This window comes from Rattus norvegicus, chromosome 3 (genome assembly GCF_036323735.1).
Source record: "Rattus norvegicus strain BN/NHsdMcwi chromosome 3, GRCr8, whole genome shotgun sequence".
Classification (NCBI taxonomy): domain Eukaryota; kingdom Metazoa; phylum Chordata; class Mammalia; order Rodentia; family Muridae; genus Rattus; species Rattus norvegicus.
Window position 1 is genome coordinate 119,741,465 of NC_086021.1, and position 22,384 is coordinate 119,763,848.

The window sequence follows — 22,384 nt, forward strand, 5'->3', positions numbered from 1 at the left end:
GCTTGCCTAGCAAGCGCAAGGCCCTGGGTTCGGTCCCCAGCTCCGAAAAAAAGAAAAAAAAATTCAATTGCATGTTTTTTCAATAAAAAATTCTGACATTTTCACACATGTAACACATGAATTTTGTTTATCTTCCTACCCCCTTGCTCTCATTCCTCACTTTTCCCATTGAAACCATCCTTCTTCCATAGAAATCATTAGACCATCAGCAGTAACTTAAAAAAAAAAATCAGGGCTACTCTTTTAAAACTGTATTAGTTCTTTGAGAATTTCATATGATGGGTCTGATCATATTCACCTCCCTCAACCCCTCCTAGTCCCACCTCCTTCCTACCGACCCAGCATTGTGTCTCCTTTTACTTTTTTTTAGTGTATAATCCTTTTGCTTTTTAACAACTAATGCATGTCTCTTTCATATGTGTGAAACTGCTGCCCTCTTGTGGCACTGTTTTAAAAAGGGGTCGAGAAGGTAAAGGAGAATGAAAGGAAAAAATAGAATTGCTTAAAAGGATGAGAGTGCCGGATAGGAAAATGAGGGGGTGGGGTAAAAGTGGGGTTGGGGGAGGGGTAGAGGTGAGTGTGGGTGTGGCAGACTCAAATGTGGGACAACGGGGCATGAACATGAGAGATAGCAACCAGAAGCAGTGGGCTTAAAACAGGAAGGCTCACAGTGGGTTAAATGTCAAGCAGAACTCCAGAACTCCCCTTGAAGGAATGTGCAAAGAAACAAAGTTTTAGGTGGCTCTTTTTTTTTTTTTTTTTTTCGGAGCTGAGGACCAAACCCAGGGCCTTGCGCTTGCTAGGCAAGCGCTCTACCGCTGAGCTAAATCCCCAATCCCTAAATATTTTATTTATTTATTAATATATTATGAGTACACTGTAGTGTGTCTTCAGACACACCAGAAGAGGGCATCAGATCTCATTTCAGATGGTTGTGAGCCACCATGTGGTTGCTGGGATTTGAACTCAGGACCTCGGGAAGAGCTGTCAGTGCTCTTAACCACTGAGCCATCTCTCCAGCCCCTGCTTGCTTGATTCTTAGAGCCCTTAGGTGGCTCTTTTTAAGTAGCACATATTTAACTCCTTTTGACTGATAGAGAAGAAATGCTGTCCAAAGTTCATTTCGTCTAAGAGATGACTTCTCATTGCCTCTGAAGCATTGATGCCAGGAGCAGGAATTTAACTGACTGGCTTTAAAAATGGTGTTTACCAGTGTGCTAAGTGGAGCATAAAAGAGATGTGCCAACACATGAATCGAGAGGCTTAATATTACTTTATAGAGTACCCAGGAATAAAGTGGAGCCTTCAGGGACAGAAAGAGCTATTCCCAAGATATTAAATAGCTGCACTGTCACTGAGGACAGGAGAGCCGATGAGACAGTTTACATTTGAAGACTAAACAGGGAGCCACTGTGTGTGTGTGTGTGTGTGTGTGTGTGTGTGTGTGTGTGTGTGTGGCTTGTCTCCCAGTTCTGGTGTGAGGTTGGGGCTCCTTTTCCTTCTGTCTTACGTAGTATTCTTAGACTTTTGGAAAATTATCATTTTTCTATGTGCCACATCATAAAAAGCCTTGGAAAGACTGCTGCAAGCAGATTTATGGGAAAAGTCGAAAGTTAGCAAACTTTCCAAAAGCAGTAAAAGCAAAGATTCTATATTCATATTTGCACTCCTAATGAAGACATATTTTTCTGTAAGCCTCAGGAGGAGAATGTCTCGAGGAGACAGCAAAGCAACATACTACTTCAAGCAAGGCTGATTAATGTAGGAAGATTAGGACTGATGCTTGAACCTGGGTTTAGTTCCAGGGAGATCAGAATGCATCTGGGTAAATTGTTTGGGGCTATGGTGGTTGGAAAGCTGTGTGGCGCATGGGAAGGAGGGATGAAGAGAAGCGTGGTCGTTTCTGCACGGATGTCTGTGGACCATGGTTATGCAAGCATGAAATGCTCTTTGGAGGCTAGAAGAGGGAGTCAAATCTCCTCGGAATGGAGTTACAGACAGTTGTGAGCCACCGTGTGAACTCTAGGAACCGAATCCTGGCCTTCATGAAGAGCATTCAGTGCTTTTTAAGTGCTGAGCCATCTGTCTATCGTGGCCTTTTCTTATTTTTAAAGAAAAGTGGAAATAAACCACATTTTCATGCTAATGTGAATGGTAAATTAGAAGGTAAAGCTGATATACGGGAGAGTGTGATAGAGTTTCTGGTCTCCAGATAAGTGAGCTGGCATGGGGCCTAATGTGGCAATAGAAGTAACTGCTTGGACTGGATCAGAGGTCCAACAATAGTATCCCAAGGGAAAGTGGAGTGTAGGGGTACGGATCCCAGCTGCCGTGTTTAGTAATGGCCGCGATGGAAATTGTCTTCTGATAATGTCTGTTACAGAAAACCAGGTCAGCATCTTAGAGTGGGGAGGGCAGTAGAAATTTGCAGTGTATACTTTAGAAATGGTTCATCAGTTTTGAGTTCTCTAACCCCCAGCCCTTGAAGCTCTTTGACATTCCATCAGTGCCTCATAGGCGTTGCTTGTTCATTTACCTCTAGCATAAAATGGGCAGGAACTTGGGGCTTACAGAATAGATCCTGCCAGAATCCCTCGCTCTGTGTCTGGTGTGTACCTCTCAGTAGTAGATGCAGATGTTTAAAATACACAAGTGGAAAGCCAGACCTGGTGATGCAGGCCTAAGAGCCCAGGGATTCTGGAGGCTGAGATAGAAGGATGGACAATTCAAGACCTGCCTGGACTCCAGAGCAGTAAAAGGCAAATTACTGAGATGCTGGTTCAAAAGAAGAAGGAAAAGGATCAGATTTCATTCTGAGAAATCCTACCAATGTTTTCCACTCTCCGTTTTACACATCAAGTATAAAAAGGCAGCTAAACCATTTTAAAAGTCTGCCTGTTTACAGAAAAATCAGGCAGATGTATTTGTTTTATGAGATTTATATTTGCAGGGGGTCAATGATTTGTTTTAGAACTATCGCAGTCAGGATGCGGTAGTGCCCAACTTCAATCCCAGCACTTGGGATGCAGAGGCAGGTGGATATCTGTGAGTTCAGAGCCAGCCTGGTCTATATTAGTGAGGCTCTTGGCTGGCCAACTCTACATACTGAGACCCATTTTAATTAACAAAGATAGATAGATGATAGATAGATAGATAGATAGATAGATAGATAGATAGATAGATAGATATGAAGAAATATCATCACAATATTTTGTTTTCCAAGTAGTGAGAAGCTGTCGTGGACTAGGAATTATAAGGTTCTCTTGTGAAATTTATGTGAAAGCCCAAATGTTTCCTTATCATAGTGATTGTCCAACTTGAATATTCATCGAAGTCACCAGCAAATGTACTCAAATAGATCATTGGGCCTCATCCTAAGAATTCTGGCTACAACAGGCTTAGGCATTTGCATTTCAACAAGTGACACTATGTTGCTAGCCCACATTTTGAAAATGACTACATAATGAATGGATTATAGAAGTTAAACTGGGAGGGTGGAAGGAGCCAGGGTGGGGTGTGGTGGAGGCTGAAGGGTGAGCAAAGCAGTGTCTCCTGAACGTGCAAGACTGTGTGCTCATGAGCTCACAGAGGTGTGGCTGCCTGCAGAGGACCTGTGCAACTTCAGGCCAGTCAGCTGTCCAGCCTGGACATGGGAGGGGGCTCACGAGCTCCTACTCCTGACTGAGGAGCTGTCAACAGTTGACGGCTTCCAGGGGAGTCAGGTTTCTTTAAGGGTATGGCTACTGGTTGGTCAACTCTGCTCCAGTGGATGGCTCCATGAATATGTGGGCGGCAGGAATTGCAGCCCCTGGGCTCTTAAGAAAAGGATGAAAAGAGGTCATAAGTTTGGAGGAGGTAAATTGTATGTATGTGTGAAATTCTCAAAAATATATGAAACAAAAATAAAAAATGAAAAATAAATAACATAGGCCGAACGTATTAAAATATACAACAAGTTCAGCTCATTTTCTTGAGGGTCTTCCTGTGTGATTGACGCTTTCTTTTGGTATCTGATCAGTTTGCTAAGGAAAAATTGACTTTTAAACTAACACAATGGCATATATGAAAGATAGGATTACTGGGCCTGGAGAGATAGCAGTGGAGAGCACTGACTACCCTTTCAGAGGTCCTGAGTTCAATTTCCAGGAACCACACGGTTGTTGGTATTCCGTCTAAGCTCTACCCTCACAACTACCTGGCAACAGCCAGGTATGCTCTGCCCCACAGTTGCCTAGCAACAGCCAGCTGTGCCTGACTATATAAGGGGCTGCTTGCCCCTCCTCTTCCTCTTACCCTCTCTTACTCCCCTCTTACCCCCTCTTACTCTTTGTTCTTCTCTGTTCTTGCCCCCTTCCCCCTTCCCATGTGCCCATGGCCGGCTGCCTTTCCTCTCCTCTCCTCTTCCTCTCTCATTAAACCTCTCCACGTGGAACCTTGTTGTCTGGGTGTGTTCTGTCTGGGCACCGGCCAAAATTGGAAATCCTAACAATGGTGGCTCACAACCATCTGTAATGGGATCCGATGCCCTCTTCAGGTGTGTCTGAAGACAGCTACAGTGTATTCATATACACTTTTTTTTAAAAAAGTACAAACAATAATAAAAAATCCACCTTTGTAGTTTCTTGCATTGCAGAAAATTCTGGTGTGGTCTTTTCTTCATTGATGACACTTTCTCTGTGCACCCGAACCCTATGAGGGCTCAGTCTGGTGGTTAGGATTAATTCCAGCTACTTTGGGAGTCTGCTGTTGGAGAATTGTAAGTTCGAGGCCAGATTGGACAAATTACCGAGACACTGTCTTAGTCACTTGTCTCATTGCTGCAGTGAAATACCTGATAAAAGGAAGGGATGGTTTATTCTGAGTTAGTGTTTCAGGGAGCACAACCTATCGTGTCGGGCACAAAGAAGCAGGAGGTGTCTGGTCCCGTTGTCACCACAATCAGGAAGCAGAGAGCATGAGTACTCCTCCTCAGATTGCTTCTTTTCATTTGGTTCGGGCTGTTGTGAAACTCATTATGAAGACTAGGTTGCTTTGGAACGTGTGGCAAGCCTCTGTGATGTGGGAATGCTGGTCTTTCCAATAAAGAAGCGCTGCTGAGCTGTGCATATGAACGTGAAGGTAACTATTTACACAGCTTTCTTTCAAGTAAAGGATGTGAGGAGAAAGCATCTCTGATGATGCTGAGCAAAGCATTGATCTATGGCACAGCAGTACGTCAGCAGGAGTCATTTTATTGCTGTGTTCTTTTAGTAGAACAATAGCTTTTTGTTTCTTCACTGATTTCCACTCTTTTTTTTGTTTGGTTCAATGCACATCATTACAATTGACGTCCTTCATTTCTCAACACTTGATTCCATCATCTAATTGATGGTGACTACCAACATTCAATCTAAAGATAAGTTCAGTTGCACATACCACAAGATGAACTTAAAGTCTCCATGTCCAATGTGATCATTCTCAGTGTTCATTCTTCAGCCAGGTTGAACTACCGTTACGAGTTGACATCTTTCCTAAATATTTTTAAAAGGGAATGTCTCACTACTCTCTGTCTCTTATGAGTATGTTTTTGATGTTCTCATATGCTTACGATAGCTTTTTTTTTTTTTTCATGGACGTAGTGTTTGGTTTTATCCTAGGTCCCTGGGCTATCTGATCTCAGGTTCTTGGTCATCCAAGCAGTTTTGGTTATGGGTCTGCTAGTGCACTGGGTTTTGATCAAAGGTTGTTGCTTAGTTGGTGTTTGCATTTCTCCTCTGGCTGTGTGCAGAGTACCTTCCTATACCAGATACACTAGCACGTAGGGGTGAAGGCTCCGTGTAGGCACTGGCTTCCTCGTGTTCCCTGGGTTGTGGGGCTTTGACACCGATTTGTGGAAAGCAGACAATAGACTTGGCAATGGCCTGGGTTGTTTAGGGGTTCCCATTGGACCACTTTGTCCAACAGTTCAATGAGATGTAACCCATCCCAGGTACTGGAAGTTTCATTTGATGAAAAGAAATATCCAGTTTGGGTCCTGTCTCTCATTATTTGGCAATTTCATTTAGATCGGCTTCATGTATTATAAATTTAAGGAAGTTTCTATTGTATTAGGTTTCCCCACTACCATTTCAATGCCCTTTAATTTAACTGTCTCCACATTCCCTTCTTAGTCCTCCTCTCACCCTCCCTCCCCACTTGATCCTCCTTTTCCAGCACCCCACCACACCTCATAGCTACCTATTTTATTTCCTTTTCCTAAGGAGCTCTATCTGTCCCTCCAGTCCCTTACTCTATATGTAATGTCTTTTTGGGTCTGCATTACTCACTCAGAATAACTTTTTTCAGTTCCATTAATTTCCCTGTAAATTTCAAATTTTCATTTTTAATAGCTAAATAATATTCAATTGCATAAATGTAAACACATTTGCTTTATACACTCATTTGAGTTTGTTTCCAGTTTCTGGCTATTATGAATAGGGCAGCAATGAACTTGAGCAAGTGTCTCTGTGGTAGCACGAAGCATCACTTTGGTATATGCCCAAGAGTGGTGCTGGATCTTTGGGTAGATTGATTCCTATCTTCCTGATGAACCCCTACACTGATTTCCATAGTGGCTTTACAAGTTTGCACTCCTACCAGCAATAGATGTATATTCCCCTTACTCCACATCATTGCAACATGAGCTGTCATTTGTTTTATTGACCTTAGTCATTCTGACAGGTGACAGTTGAAATGTCATTTTCGATTTGCATTCTTCTGATGGCTAAGGATGTTGAACATTTCTTTAACTGTTTCTCAGCTATTTGGATTTTCTCTTTTGAGAATTCTCTGCATAAATCTATACTCCATTTGAGACCAACAGCCAGACAGTATTCAGAGACATCAAAATACTCAGCCCTAAATGGGTTGTTTTCCCCCAAATCTCTTACCTCAAGGCTCAGGGAATTTTACAGAGAAAGTGTGAAATGAGTGTAAGAACCAAGTGGGTTGCAGACACCAAGTGAACAAAGATTTCTAAGTCATCAGGACTGAGGACATGCGAACTCTCAAGAGACTGAGGCATCATGCACAGGGCCTTCTGGGTCTGCAGCGGATGGAGTCCTAGAGCTGAAACAGGTGGACACATGTCCCCGTTTCTAACCCAGAAGCCGTCTCCGTTGATAGCCACCTGCAAATGAAAATTTAGTTTCTCCAAGGAAGTCTCACTGAGGAAACAAACTACTCTTCAGTATAGACTACATGCCCTTCCCCTGCACTCTCCAATCCTCCCCTTCCGTAGATGGCCAACAGGAAGTGAATTCAGTGGCACCTGTGGAGGTTCATAGTGTCATGTCAGGACTTTTATTTTTTAAATTTATCTCTCAAAATTTTTATTTATTTTTAATTTTTCTCTTTTCGTACCCTACAGGTTCTCTCTCTCTCTCTCTCTCTCTCTCTCTCTCTCTCTCTCCCTCTCTCTCTCTCTCTCTCTCTCTGTGTGTGTGTGTGTGTGTAATATGTACAAATCATACATACATATTATATGTATATTACAGATTCCAGTGGGTATTCCTGAGTATGCAAATGAGTGGGTCTCTGCATCTGTCTCTTGTGCCTTTTCTTGAATTCTTTTTCTTCTGCTTGTTTGTTTTGTCCTATTCCAATGTGTTAGTCTTTGTTCTATTTTATTTTGTTATTCTTCCTTAGATATCTGTTTTTTAATGAGAGAAAGAAAAGGGATGTATCTGGATTGGGGAGGGGGAGTGTGAATCTATAATCAGGATATATTATATAATAAAAACCTATTTTCAATAAAAGGGGAAGCATAGTTAGATTGTATTGAATTTTACAATGTAAGGTCACAATGACTACTTTGAGATAAACCTTTATATACATTTTTGTTAATTTCCTTGAGGAAATTCCACTTGATTAAAAGCTATGATTAAAAGCTGTGAACATTATAAAGGCATTTTATATAAACTTAAAAAGAAGTAAAGGCAATGAATTTTCCATTTCTTACTGAAGCATTTGTTTATGTAAAATGTGATTATTATATTCCTCTAATAATGGTTTTTGTTAGGACTCTGTAGTGACAATTTTGGAATTTTGGTTTCTTTAAAGAAAAAGAAAACCAGAAATGTTATAAGAATATGTTTTCATTTAATCCCAGATGTGGACTATTGGCTGTTTCTGACTGTTCACGACAGCTGACTACGGTTTGCCTCAAGCTGTGACAAGGCACGACCTTTTGAATTCTGGGGATATAAACACTAGGGCTGGAGGGGTGGGTTGATTGTTGATTGTTTCAATCATGTAAAACTTTGCATTTCAATCCTGGAAAAAACCCCCACAGTGCCAAATTTTAAGCTATCATCTTTGTCACCGAACACAGAATTTTGTAAAAGGTACTGTACCAACCATTTTGATGTTGGTCACCCAGAGAACAGGGATAGACTGTTGTGGGGCCGCAGACTGTGAAAGGTATCCTGGTTCCTGGTTGAGATGAGTTTGAAATTCTGGTGACCTTCAGGAGGGAGGTAGGCTTTTACCTTAACTCCTAGGAGACCAGGCCCGTCTCAAGTAGCTACAGCCCCCCCATCCCCCTGTAGAGAGGCTGTGGCCATCAGTCACCTAAAGGCTTGACCACGCCTCCCACGTGTAGATAAGGTATTCCCAAGCTCTCTGGCCAAGCTAATAGGCAGCACCTCCGGTCAGACCCTGACCCACCCCAAAACTGTATATAAGGATCCTCTCCAGAAGGATTAAAGGCAGCGGAGGCAGCAGAGGGCGGAGGCAGCAGAGGCAGCTCGCCCCTCCCTGCTCGAGTTCTCTTCCTTTTCGCCTGAACCCTCGTACCTGGCCAGGCCAGAGATCTTCATGGAAAGCCTCCAGTACGAAGGCCAACAGACTGTCAGTGTGTTCTTAAAATGCCCATTCTGTCTAAGAAAATATCTTTCTGTCTGTCTTTAAAAAAAATCCTGACCGTGAAGCTCAAACTTGCCCCAAGGAACTTGATACTCCTAGTCAATAGGAAGTAGTCTAATGATAACGCTGTCCCATTTCCCACCAATGACTTTATTCAGAGATCTCTTTCCTTTCTTCTCTCTTTTTTTTCTTCTTCTCTTCTACATGGTGTTAAGGGGTTGAAATAAGCAGATATTTTTGTTTCCTACCTCCAGTTAACAAAAACACATACTGTGTTTGTGCAGTAGGGTGAAAGAGAGAATAAAGTAGCAAAAGGCCATTTTGCTTGTGTTATATGGCATGCCTGTTGAAATGCAAAAATCAAGTCTTACTTAAAGAAGATGCTACATTATGTGTTTTTGTTAACTGGCGGTAGGAAACAAAAATATTTGCTTGTTTGTAACTTACTGACATCAGCTCTTATTAGTGAAAAATGTAAACTATAACAACAACAACAACAACAACAACAACAACAACAACAACAACAACCCAAAGTGTAAAACCAGAATTTTAGGACTGGAGAGGTGGCTCAGCGGTTAAGAGCACTGACTGCTCTTCCAGAGGTCCTGAGTTCAATTCCCAGCAACCACATGGTGGCTCACAACCATCTGTAATGGGATCTGATGTCTTCTTCTGCTGTGTCTGAAGACAGATACATTGTACTCATATAAATATGATAATAAATTAGTCTTTAAAAAAAACTCCAAACCCCCAGAGTTTTAGAGAGAGGGAGGAAGACCAACTATAATCAAGTCACGGTCCTCCACCATGTGAGAATACAACAAAAAGTTTGGGGAACAAACACAAGGAGCCTCACTAGACAGGTAATTTGCCCACACCCTGCTCTGGGACTTGACAGCTTCAGAACTGTGAAAACAGATGCGCTGTGAGCTACCTGTTTCATGGCATTTTGTTATACTGGGCTAAAAGCTCAAATTGCTCACTCCCCTAGGTATAGTCTTGCTTTGCAGAAATTTGCCAATTTCAATCCTGTGAAAATCCCCACAGTGCCAAATTTTAAGCTACCAACTTTGTCACTGAACACAGAGTTTTGAAGAAGATGATGTACCAAGCCACTTTGAGCCTAGTCACCCAGAGAATGGGGGTAGACTGTCACTGTGTTCTTAAAAATGCCCATTCTACCTGTCTAAGTCCTTGGGGCTCCTTTTTTGTGCATAAACAAAACAATATGATTCTCTTTACTATTTTTATGGTCTTGTGGTCTGTGCTTGGTGCTTACGATGAGATGGGACTACTGATTTTGAGAGCTGAAAATAAGGAAGAACATATTAATCTTAAGTACCACTGGCATTCTGAATTTCACAGGTAAATACAAAGATTCTCACTCTACCATCTGTCTATCTCACCAATAGAAAGAATAAAAATATAGCGTGCATCAAGAAAAGAAAAATGTAGAAATGATTTTTTAAAAAAGAAAATAAACAATGGTGTGTACTGACAAAGTTAACCCTTTGGGAGCGAGATAGCAAAATTGCAAGATAGCAGTGTTAAAATGTTACTTATTGGGCTGGAGAGGTGGCTCAGAGGTTAAGAGCACTGATTGCTCTTCCAGAGGTTCTGAGTTCAATTCCCAGCAACTACATGGTGGCTCACAATCATCTGTAATGAGATCTGATGCCCTCTTCTGGTGTGTCTGAAGACAAGCTACAATGCTCTCATACATAATAAATAAATAAATTAAAAAAAATGTTACTTATTGCTACGAGACAGGACAGGGGAGTGAGGGTGACTAGGATTAAAGCTTTATATATATGTGTGTGTCCAAATATTGTGATTCAGGCCACCTGTCCTGATGCGTTCTCCTGAACCCTTAACTCTCTCCTTATTGATGACATTCGTGATCTGCCCACTCAAGCAATACATACGGACATCTCCACTGCCTTCAGAGCCTAACTTCCTCATTTACATTTGAATGTAAAATCCTAAATTTCCCATTTCCTAGCTGCCTTCTTGGCTCTCATTTCTGTTTTACACTTTGACAACTATGGCCTGAACTTTTATGTCTCTGACTAAAACTTAAATCTCTTTTACAGATTTTCTCAAGAGCCATGGAGACTTTGAAGCCGGGCGACCCTAGGTTTGAATCATTCTGTTAATGACTAGCTATAAAGCCATAAAAGTTATTTAATATTTGTGTTTTCTTTTGTGCGAGCTTCAGGGAATCCACTTGAATCTGCCTCCCCCAGTCAAATAGACTCAAGACAAGAATTGTCAATAAACAGCGTGTTTTCCTCCCTCCCTGCCTTTTCCTGAGGGGGCGGAGATCCATTTCCCTATCCTTGCTCCTGGGACCCTTCCTTTGACTCCCAAGACCTTGGGCCTAAGAGTCTCAAATGTACACCTAAGAAAAAGTTTTTCTCCCAAACTCCTTAACTTTATCTTTTGCCCATAACATCCAGGTGTCCTCTCAGAATCTGCATCCGGGAAAGCTACAAAGCAGTTACCCATCGGTGCTCTACACCTCCCAGACTGGACCTACACACTCCTACCCTTAGATGTCCCCTGGACAGCAGTGACCAGCTCTTCCTGGACTTGACCAACATCTTTCCTGCTACCCTTGTCTTTGGACACCGTCTAGCCAAAGTTAAGCTCTCTAGCAAAATAAGGGTAACAAGAGTACCTATGAGAACCAAGGGCTCAGTAAATGTACGTTACAGCAACTACATTTACAAGTTCTCTTCAAGATTTTCAAGCATCTTTTCCCTTTCCTACTGGACCCTCCATCCACTTGAGCCACTGTCCACAACTGTGATGTGGGACTCATCTTCAACCCACACCTCCTTCCTAAATCCTGACTTTAAAATGGCTTATCTTTTTCAAGTTAAGATGTTAACTAAACTCATTGGACATCTTGGGTTTTGCGTCATTTAAACACTCGTATGAATTAAGAACTATCACACAAAGTGATTTTAAGGTATCCTTTTATTACAGATCACTTATGTGGTCCCCGCCCCGGCCGGGCCCCGCGCCCTGATCACCGCGGCTGGCGCTCGGCCGCTTCCGGTGGGGCCTGCGCTCTCCGCCGCGGCTCGCGTGCTCTGCTCGCCGGCGGCCTCATGCAGGCTGAGAGAGGGGCTCGAGGCGGCCGCGGGCGGCGGGGAGGCCGGGAGCGGCCCGGAGGGGACCGAGGGCCGGCCGGGGCCGCGACGGCGCTGGCGAGAGGAGGCTGCGGGGACGGAGGCGGCCGGCGGGGCCGAGGCCGGGGCTTCCGCCGAGGCCGAGGAGGTGGCGCCCCGCGAGGCGGCCGCCGGGAACCTGGAGGCCGGGGCGGTGGAGCCAGCACGCGGGTAAGGGGTGCGGGTTGCTGCGGCCGCTAGCCGGCGTGCAGGGCGCGTGAAACCACAGCGCCTGCGCGGGATGGAGCCGGGGGGCGCGCGTGGACGGTGCACGCGCAGCCCCTGGCTGCTTGTGGCCCAAGGACTAGGCGATCAGCCTTGGGTTTTGTTGGTACCGGAGTCCCATAGCCTGATGGAGACTAACGGCGACACCTGGTGTCCAGGCTTCAGCCCGGCGCACTGTCACTGAAGTTAACTTCCTGGCGAGCGATGTCTATCTGAATGCGCTAACCCAAACAGATTTACTCCTAGAAGTGTTCCTCTGTCTTCTGTTTCCTTTATACCCATCCCACATTGCCTAGGTAACGGTGTCTGTTGTCACCCACGTCCGGTTGGAGGGACATAGGGGAAGATTATGTCTTCATTTTGGTTTGGATTAATGATCGCTAAGATTCTTCCCACTCTTCAGATTTGCAATTAGTCTCGCTGAGAATACCATTCTGGGTACTTAAGGATTAGATGAGGAGAGACTGACTGACTTCACGAGGCCTCTCTGTGCTTATGGTTGGGCACAGTGGTGTCAGGATTGACTGCCGTGCTCTGGAAGCAGACAGTCAATAGAGTTCCAGCTCTGTAGTGACCATTGTCCAGCTGCAGGATTCCACACAGTGCACATCTTGCTTTCCCTCTGGACGACTAGACTGCAAATGGAAACAACTTCTAGATGTGTGTACTCCTCCAAAGTAACTTACTCTGGATCTAAGAAGCCCTGAAATCATTCCTTTTAAAGATGGGTGATATGAGCCCTGAGCTTACTGAGTTTGATAAGCAAATTATCAGGCCAGTCACTTTTACCGCAGTGTGATATTACCCTTAGTGCAATGGTTAACTTCACAAAATGCAAGAATTTGCTTAGTATCTTTTTTTAGAAATATATTAGTTTCTCTGTGCCCATGCACGGGCACATGTGTGTTTGTGTGTGTGTGTGTGTGTGTGTGTGTGTGTGTGTGTGTGTGTGTGTACATAAGTGCAGTGCCAGCAAAGGCCAGAAGGCATCAGATCCTTTGAGCCCACATTTCAGGCAGTTGTGTTTTCCAGAATAGCAGCAAACCGCTCTGAGTCCTCTCTAAAGGTATTTGCACTCTTGGCATATGCTCCCATGCACACACACATTCATGTAAAGAAGCACAAGAATGCAAATGTTTGACTCCAGTTCCTTTGAACATATACCTAGTAATAGGATTGTGGAATCCTTACTGGTGGTTATAGTTTTCATTTTTAAGAAAAGCCATACTGCTCTTTGTAATGCTCTACCAATTGATGTCACCACAGCACATGACAGTTCCTGTCTCTGCATTTTTGTTAGCCCTTTTTATTTTTCAAATTCTTCATCCTCTTTCTCCTTGTCCTGTAGATAGGGTCTCACTATGTAACCCACACTTGCCTTAACTCAATATCTTCCCGCCTCCACTTCTAAGGTATGGGATGGCACGTCTGTCTCCTTCACCACATCTGGGTTTATTTTATTCATTTAACCGTTTGTTTGCTGAGACATAATCTTACGCTGTTCAGCCTGGAACTCAAGTTCAAAACTCATCCTGCAGTGATCTCCCAGGTGCTTGCATTACAGGAGTGCTGGTTTTTTTTTTTAACTGCATTTTTGTTGTTGTTTTGTTGTGGGCTGGTTTTTATTTATTTTTTATTTTTTAGACAGGATCTCAGTATGTAGCTTTGGCTACCCTGGAAATTCACTCTGTAGACCAGGCAGGCTTTGAACTCAGAGATCTGCCTGCTTTTGCCTCCTGTGTTGGGATTAAAGGTGGTCCTTATTGTGTTTGTTGTTTTCCATTTATTTAGAAGTTTCTAGATACTTTCAGGTGACTAGCTTGTTCTCGTGATTTTGATGAGTAGTGACACTGAAATTCCTTCTCATATATTTACTGGCCATTTAGGTATCCTCTTGGGAGACACATCCCTTCAGGTTATTCAACCTGTTTTAATCAGATCCTTGCTGCCTTTTGTATTTGAGTAGTATATATTCTACAGGATCATCTTTTGCTGGTTGAACAGTTCGTCAGAACACTACAAAGAGCATCTAATGGGCTAAGCCATGCAATCCTGGTTTTTTTTTTTAAAGCATGTGGTTGAAATGTGATTTACCAATATGCATGCCACCCTGTGTTCAGTCCTGCCACCAAAGACGAACAAGTGTGGAGCTGGTAGAACAGAATGGAAAACCCCAGGGGTACAGGCACGTGTCTGTACCCCAAAGAAATAAACTATTACAAAATCAACTTCAAATAAATCAGAATAAATATGAAACCTGAAACTATCAGGAAAAAGTATTAGGAAAACACTTCAGAACATTGCTTTGGGCAAAGCTTTCCTTGGATCTGACCTAAACAGCCCAAACAACAGACACAACCTTGACAAATGGGTTCATGTCGAAGAAGCTACTGCACAACACAGGATAGAACAACAGGATACGAGAACAGCCTACAGAAGGAGAGGAGATATTGAATGACGATGTGAAAGACAAAGTGTTAGACTTTTTTCTACTGCTTACTGTTTGATGAGTGCTTAACAGGGAGGCAGTTAAGGCCTGTTAACAGTCCTTGAATTTTTTTTTTCTTTTTCTATCAGTTAATAGTAATTAACATTTATTGAACACTTTCATGTGGGATTTGCAAAGCAAGGCACAGCTAAGTCACTCACAGTTATGGTTAAATTACAAGTAATCTGCAGATCACTGGACCTGGGTTCTACATGGGTCTGTTGACTCCAGAGCCTGCTCTTTTGGTTACTGCCCTGAGCTCCTGGTATGATTTGGAAAGAGGTGGCTCTGGGGTAGGGCCCCTTGCTGCACAAGCATGAGGACCCAATTCAGATTCCCAACACCCGTGTGAAAAGCTGGGCACTACAGCGTGCACCTGTGATCCCAGCACTGTGTAGATGGGGCACCGACAGGAGGAATGCTGGAACTTGCTGGTCGCCAGCCTAGCAGAGCTCCAGGTTCAATGAGACAGTATCTGGAGTCAATAAGACTGAGAGCAATGGAGAAAGATCCCCAGTACCTTCTGCAGGCATACACCAGGCAAATACACTTACATAAACAGATACATACCACACATGCATACACACAGACACAGACACACACACTCACACAGAACGCACAAGGCGAGAGAAGAGGAGCGGGAGAGAAGAGAGGGAGAGAGGAGAGAGAACTGCTGAGTGCTGTTTCCCCTTATACCTTTCCCCTAATGTTTATATATGATCACAAGGCGGTGTAATGATACTGGTAAAATATTTAGCTCTTTGAATGTTAGCAGACTTTTGCGTTCCTTATCCATATCTATGTGGCAGATGTCTATGTCTACATTCACTTAAAAGAAGTCTCACTATGTAGCCCAGGCTGGCCTCCAACTCCTGGCACAAGTGGTTCTCTTACTCAGCCTTTCAAGTATTTGGGACTACAGGCCTGTGCTACCATTCCCAGTTTGGTCAATAAAAGTGAGAGAGCTATTAATAATCACGCTAGACCACTGGAGACAAAAATTATATTTATTTTCACCAATTTTTTTGCTTTGTAACTACACTCTGGCTTGAGTAATAAAGAGTACTGGCTCTTGCTGAGATTCTAATCCTCTGAAAAAGGAAGCGTCCGACTCTGATGCTCAGACATAAAGAGTCAGTTTGGTGTCACGTCGGGTCTTGGCAGGTGTCTAAGGCCTGTTCCATCTCTGAGGCTTAAGTGGGTCACTGGCATCATGACAGCCAGTAGACTGTAAGCTTATTAGACTCAGACTCTACAGCCTCTAAGAGTGTTTCCCGCCTTTCAGAAAGACCGAAGCCGGCTCGGCTAGTGGCTGGATGTGCTTAAGTGCCCAGCAGAAAATCGCTTTAGGATTACATTTTGGAGCCAGGCTACATAGAGAGTTTCAGGCCAGTCTGGGCCACATGGAGAGGAAAAGGCTCTTGACATTCTTTCTCATCGCTGCGAGCCATTGCGTAGACATTCATCAAATGTCCTGGTGTATCTGTTCTTGTTAAGTGTCTGCTATGTGCTTTTTCCACCGGCCATCATTTCACCTCAGTGTTTCCATGAGCTATACAGATACCGATCCTCAAACTGTTTAACTGATTCTGAGAAAACCGTGACTAATACTGTGTCTATATGTTTACATCTAGTATATTTTAAGATCAAACGATCATATACTCTCAAAATTCATAATTCCCAGCATATTCTGTGCTTTTATTAATTAAAACATGGAGCAGGAAAACATTTTCAGGGCCGTGGATGTGGCTCTGTTGCTAGGGTGTTTGTCTGGCATGCACAAGGCCCTGGGTTTGGTTCCCCACCACATAAACGCTGGGTACGGAGTTGCATAGCTTATCAGAACTCAGAATGGGAGGCAGGCTATCAGAAGGCACATAGTAGTCAGAGGCCATCCTGGGCTACATGAAACCTTATCTCAACAGTGGCCATAGATGCATTTAAAACAAAAGTCACACTACTTTTATGAATGGATTTAAATATTGCAATGACTTGGTACTGGGTTTATACATTTAAAAACTACATCAGTAAAGTCCTTAGCAATAAAATTTCAACTGTTCCTTATACTTTTAAATTCGTATTTTCATCCCATATTTCCCTTATACCTTTATCTGAGGTTTTTTTTTTTTTTTTCCTTTTCTTTTTTTCGGAGCTGGGGACTGAACCCAGGGCCTTGTGCTTGCTAGGCAAGCGCTTTACCACTGAGCTAAATCCCCAACCCCTATTTGGGGTATTTTTATACTTGAGAATTCAAGGCCCTGGGTTCGGTCCCCAGCTCTGGAAAAAAAAAAAAAAAGACGTGTTGTATACTTGAGAATTGTTTAATAGTTACCTTCACTTCTGTGTAATAATTTTTATTATTTTTTGTTTGTTTTTGAGACAGGATCTCACATAGGGCAGACTGGCCTTGAACTTCTGGTTCTCCTATCTTGCCAGTGCCAGGGTTTCCAAGTGGGAATAGGCATTTTATTAGCTTAAAGTATAATTAGGATGACAAGACTTGTATCAAATCCATATAAATTATTTTAGATCATCAGTTCTGATTCTTCTATTTTTTGTATTTATTAAATCAAGTTACTCACACAGAGACACTGTTAATTGATCTATATTCAGTGGGATAGTCACTGTGTATAGATTTCTATATGTTCTCTGATATGAATGGATCTTTAGCATTTGTGACTGTGGAAAATTAAAACTGTCCAGCTAGCAAATACTTAGATGTGCTGCATGAATTTCATGTCTGTCTGTCTGTCTGTCTGTCTGTCTTGAATTCCTAGGGCATCTAGAATTGTGCTGTTACAGTTTATGTCTGCTCGTTCGACCTTGTGTTTTTTGTGTGTTTGTTTAGGTGTTAGATTTATTCTGTATTTTCTATACTCTGGAGTGTGGGTTACCTAGAAGTGTGACATAACAACATTTCCCATCAACAAAAGTTCTGATTAAAGGATTCTCTTTTTCTCTCTCTTTGGCTGTATGAGGCAAGGTCTTCTATTCTACAGCCCAGGCTGTCCTGGAACGTGCTATTGTAGCTTGAGATGGCCTTGATCCTCCTGCTGGGATTATAGGCAAGTGCTACCACATCCAGCAGGACACCGCTTACTCTCCCCCAGAAACAAACAAGAAAAAGCAAGCCTGTACACTAGGGTGTGCTCAGAGCAGGGGGCCTGAGGAATGGCTCCTCTGTTTATAACACACCCAATACGAACCTGGTCATGATGTGAGGAGGGCTACAAAGTATGTTGCTGTCCTTCCCACACATGTCCTACAATTTAAAAACAACCAAACCAAACCAAGGATCATAAAATCATGTCTTTTAGCTTCATCAAAAGGCGGTTGACTTCTGTCAAATGCAGGTTGCGTTAGCCCCACCTCCGAAGCAGCTTTCCAACCCTGAACACTGGACTGGAGCAACCCGGCCCCACGTAGGAGGCGAACTCAGGCTGAGGGCCTGAGTCTGGTGTGCTGGAGGGGCCCTATCCTCAGCACTGGGAAGCCAGCAGCCTGGTCAGACCTGCCTGGAGCTGGGCGTTCTCTCAGCTGCGCGAGACTGGCTAGCACAGCACAGTTTTAGCTCTGAACAGCAGGTGGGGCAAGCAGCATTATTTTGCAAATGAACCAGCAATTCTGGGCTGCCTGCAAACGGGCGCAGGGAAAGCTCCTACCGACCCTCACTATCAGTATGGTGCTTCCCCAGTCCCTTCTGTCTGTTCCAGGTTCCTGGAGAGATCTGAGAAAGGATGCATTCACACCACCCATCTTTCTGTTGTTTCCCCTCCCTTTGTTGTACAGAGAAAATTCTGATTTTTTAAACGTTGTCACTGTGCATATTATATGTTCACAGTCCTGTTACTCGGAAACTTTTTCTACAAGTACAGAAATGCTAAGCTTCCCCCACCCCTCCCCCTTGCTTCCCACTCTGGTCACTTCCTTTGTGCCTCAGTTTCCCTTTCATAAAGTTGCTTTATACACACATACATGATTTTCTATAACTCTATAAAATCTAGAAACCACAAATGAGAGAAAACATTTTTCTCCCGACTTTGGCTGTATTTGCTCTCAGCCAAGTCATCTTCTTGCAGATGCTGTGCTCTGTCTTTCTTTGTGGTTGAAAGAATTCTGTTGAACATATAGATTGGATTTGCTTTATCCATGCCAGCAGAGGAAACACTCGATGGCAGAGTGTTTTACTTTGGGAGATGTGAGACACTTTCCCTTCCTGGCCAGCATCATGCAATGCGGGGCAAAGACTAGCTGACAACTGCGTGTATTTGATGGAGCAGTGGGTATTTTACCTTTAACACGACGTTTCCAAATGGAAATGTTTCCTGAAACCGGTTTGTGGGGGAAACTCCAGGCCTGGAGTGGTACCATGTTTCCGGATGTTAGTACAATTTTACTCATTAATGTATATTGGGGCTCAAAGTCAAAGTAGAACATATATCCATAGAATATACCATGTGACGTATCAAATTTTGGGAGTTAATTTCTTTTGGGTCTTTAGCATCTTCTGATATATTGGTTTTTATTTAGTGTGCGTTCTTATTATCCAGGTGGAAGAAATAGAATTTACATAGGTAGTGACTTTTTTGGTGCCATAGCCATTATAACTTCCATTTCACCCAACTATCGTATTCTTAAAAACACATTTATTAAAAAAAAACACATTTATTTTGTTACTATTTCTATTTATGTATATGTATATGCGTGAGTATATGCCAAGTGTATGCTGGTGCCCATGGAAGCCAGTGGAGGGAGGAAGGTCCCCTGGGGCTAGAGTTACAGGCAGATGTGAGCGGCCTCACTTGTGTGCCAGGAGCCAAACTTAGGTCCTTTGCAAAAGCATCACATGCTCTTAACTTTCTCAACCGTTGAGACATCCCTCCGGTCTTACACTTTTGTTAAAGAACAAGTTTGTCCAGGTGCGGTGTCACATGCCTATAATCCCAGCATTCAGAAGGCTGAGGCAGGAGAATCATTAGGTTTCGTTCTGCCAAAACTAGATAGACCGAGAGTGTTAGAACTTAACCCAGCCTTCCAGCTCCATTCCTGCGCAGTTATTTTTCTTCCTCTTAACTTGACACAGGCTGGAGTCACTGGAAAGAGGAAGCCTCAGCGGGGAAATACCTTCCATCAGATTGGCCTGTAGGCAAGTCTGTGGTGCGTTTGAGTTAATGATCGAGGTGGGAGGGCCCAGCCCACTGTGTGTGGTGCCACTCGTAGGTAGGTGGGCCTGGGTTATAGAAGAAGGCAGGCTATGCAAGGCACGCATGGAGCAAGCTCGTAGGAAAGCAGTATTCCTCTGTGGTCTCTTTGGTTCCTGCTATGCTTGAGTGTCTGCCTTGGCTTCCTTCAATGACATGATCAGGATGTGTAAGCCAAATTTGCTCTTTCTTCCTCCTGTTACTTTTGGTCATGGTCTTTATCACAGCAATAGATAGCAAACTAGGACATTCCTCTTGAGAGTTTAGAACACAGTTTATTAACAGGCCTCCTCATAGAAGAAAGCAACACCAGAATTTAACTTACACTTTTCCCTCAAAGAATATTTAGATATTTTTGGTGGGGATCTAGGGGATGTGGAATTAAGTGTTGCTTTGGATTTCTGAGAAGCAGAGGTCAACAATCTCAGACTTATGCAGAAAATAAGGCCACACAGTGCTGATTTGCACTGCTAACCCCACACTCGGGCACTGAGAGGCATCGTACTGTGGCTCAGCTTCCAAGCTTGCCTTACCTACCCACTACCTTGATCCTGGGATTTGCATTTTGTCCTGCTGGATCAGGAGCTTTGACAAAATCCTCCTTTTTCTACTGCTAGGTGAAAGCTTTCTCCTTTCCTCTAGGCCGGCGTCTTTGCTGCCCTTTATTTTAATTAAAAGATTTCCTTTCTTAATGTTGGTAGAGCTTCCTAAAGGTCACACTTGAAAAGAGCTACAAAAAGGAGATATAGATCTCAGGACTCTGTCCTGTTTTAGGAGAAATGGCTCTTGAAATTCACAGAAAAGTGCTTTTTCTTATTTTTTTATTCTGGCTCCAGTAGGGACAGGAAGGGAAGGAGGCCTCCCAAGTGTTGCCATGATGCCATACAGTTAAGGCTCAGGAGCAAGTCACATCAGTTCAACTGAGGGGTATGTCAGGCAAGCAACTTCTCAATGCCATGCTCCTTGTGGCAAAAGTAGACTTGAACAATAAATGGAGGTGCCTTCACACATGTAGGCATAAGTTTTTCAACCTACCTTAATAAACATTCAACCTCCCTTCTAGCCCACCACCCACCAGAGGTGGTGGAAAAGAAAAGTTATTAGGACATGGGGGAAGTGGACCTGTTTAGAAATAGTTCTTTGGGGGTGAGTCCAATCTTCATTGTCAGGATATCAGCAGTTCAGTTCAGTAGCAAACACCATACACGAACCAGCAGCTGCAGTTAATCTACTTGGCAGTCACCATGCACAAACCAGCAAGGGCAGTTCAACCCAGAAGTCGCTGGCTGCTTCAGCAGCTGCAGGAACCTCATGAGGAGTTCTTTGTCAAGTTTCTCTGTATGGGGTTACCACAAGTGAGGCCTAGTACCTCAGTGTAAGGTGAACCAGTGTATGTGTTGTTAGTGAAGAACAGCAGGGTGGAGCGAAGTAGACCCATGCTCTAGCTCCACTGTCTGTGGTCATATTTACACTCCTTCCACCTGTGTCTGCTTCAGCCAAATATCCTTTCACGTGTCTGTTTTAGCAAAACTTCCTTTCACCTGCGTGCCCTAGCAAACCATCATTTGACATAATTTCCAGAGAAACCAGAAGTTTTCACTTCACAGGCCCGAGCTTCGCATGCTGGCAAGCCAGCCCTTACACAGAAGCTTTATACATAATTGGCACAGTGCCTTGTTCTTCCTCATTTTGTCAGTGTGTGTATAAGACCAACACTACATGAGTCAGAATTCTGGCAGATCTGTTGTCTTTTGTGTGAAATGGCAAATCAAACAGACTTTGCTGGGTAGATTGAATTTGAGCCTTGTCTAAGAAGACGATTGAAGGGTTGTGTGGTCCGGCTTGCCCGGCATGTGCCAGGCCATCAGGTTAGTTCTTAGCAAAAGGATAGAGACTGTTAGGTACGTACTGCATATGAGTTGTGTGAAAATTGGTGCAGTAGTTACCCTTAAAGACTTTTGTCACGGGCTGGAGAGATGGCTCAGCGGTTAAGAGCACCCGACTACTCTTCCAGAGGTCCTGAGTTCAATTCCCAGCAACCACATGGTGGCTCACAACCATCTGTAAAGAGATCCAATGCCCTCTTCTGGTGTATCTGAAGACAGCTACAGTGTACTCATATATAATAAATGAATAAATCTTTAAAAAAAAAAGACTTTTGTCACAAGAGGAATAGGATTATAATTTGATCAAGGGTCCAAATGATGTGGTGGGACCAGTCATGAGGACACTCAACAATATCCAGCTACACAACCGTGCCAGAGCAGGTATCAGGGAAGGGCAGCAAGAACTGTGCTCACTCTGAGCCCGGAGGTGGGTGGGTGTGAGGAAATGGGCCCTTAGCATACAGAGTAGAACTGCAGCAAGAGTAGGCTGACTGGGCTGTAGCTCACACTTGTTTTTTTCCCCTC

General features: G+C 43.5%; 2 protein-coding genes and 1 non-coding gene across 4 annotated transcripts in view; 2 read left to right on the forward strand and 1 right to left on the reverse strand.

Annotated features, from left to right (window-relative positions):
* Window positions 1-22,384, reverse strand: part of Chrm5 (cholinergic receptor, muscarinic 5) — a 52,402-nt gene that overhangs the window by 2,236 nt on the left and 27,782 nt on the right. The window lies entirely within an intron of this gene.
* Window positions 11,931-22,384, forward strand: part of Aven (apoptosis and caspase activation inhibitor) — a 132,615-nt gene continuing 122,161 nt past the window's right edge. The window contains exon 1 of one of the 2 annotated variants that reach the window (XM_006234707.5): window positions 11,931-12,230. In XM_006234707.5, the coding sequence (XP_006234769.1) occupies window positions 12,000-12,230 (231 nt within the window). In that variant the 5' untranslated portion in view covers window positions 11,931-11,999. The remainder of the gene's footprint in view (window positions 12,231-22,384) is intronic. The other variant, NM_001399518.1, reaches the window with a different exon arrangement.
* On the forward strand, window positions 17,914-18,042 carry LOC120102095 (small nucleolar RNA SNORA11). Its single transcript, XR_005503117.1, has one exon. It is a non-coding gene; the product is annotated as a small nucleolar RNA SNORA11 (small nucleolar RNA).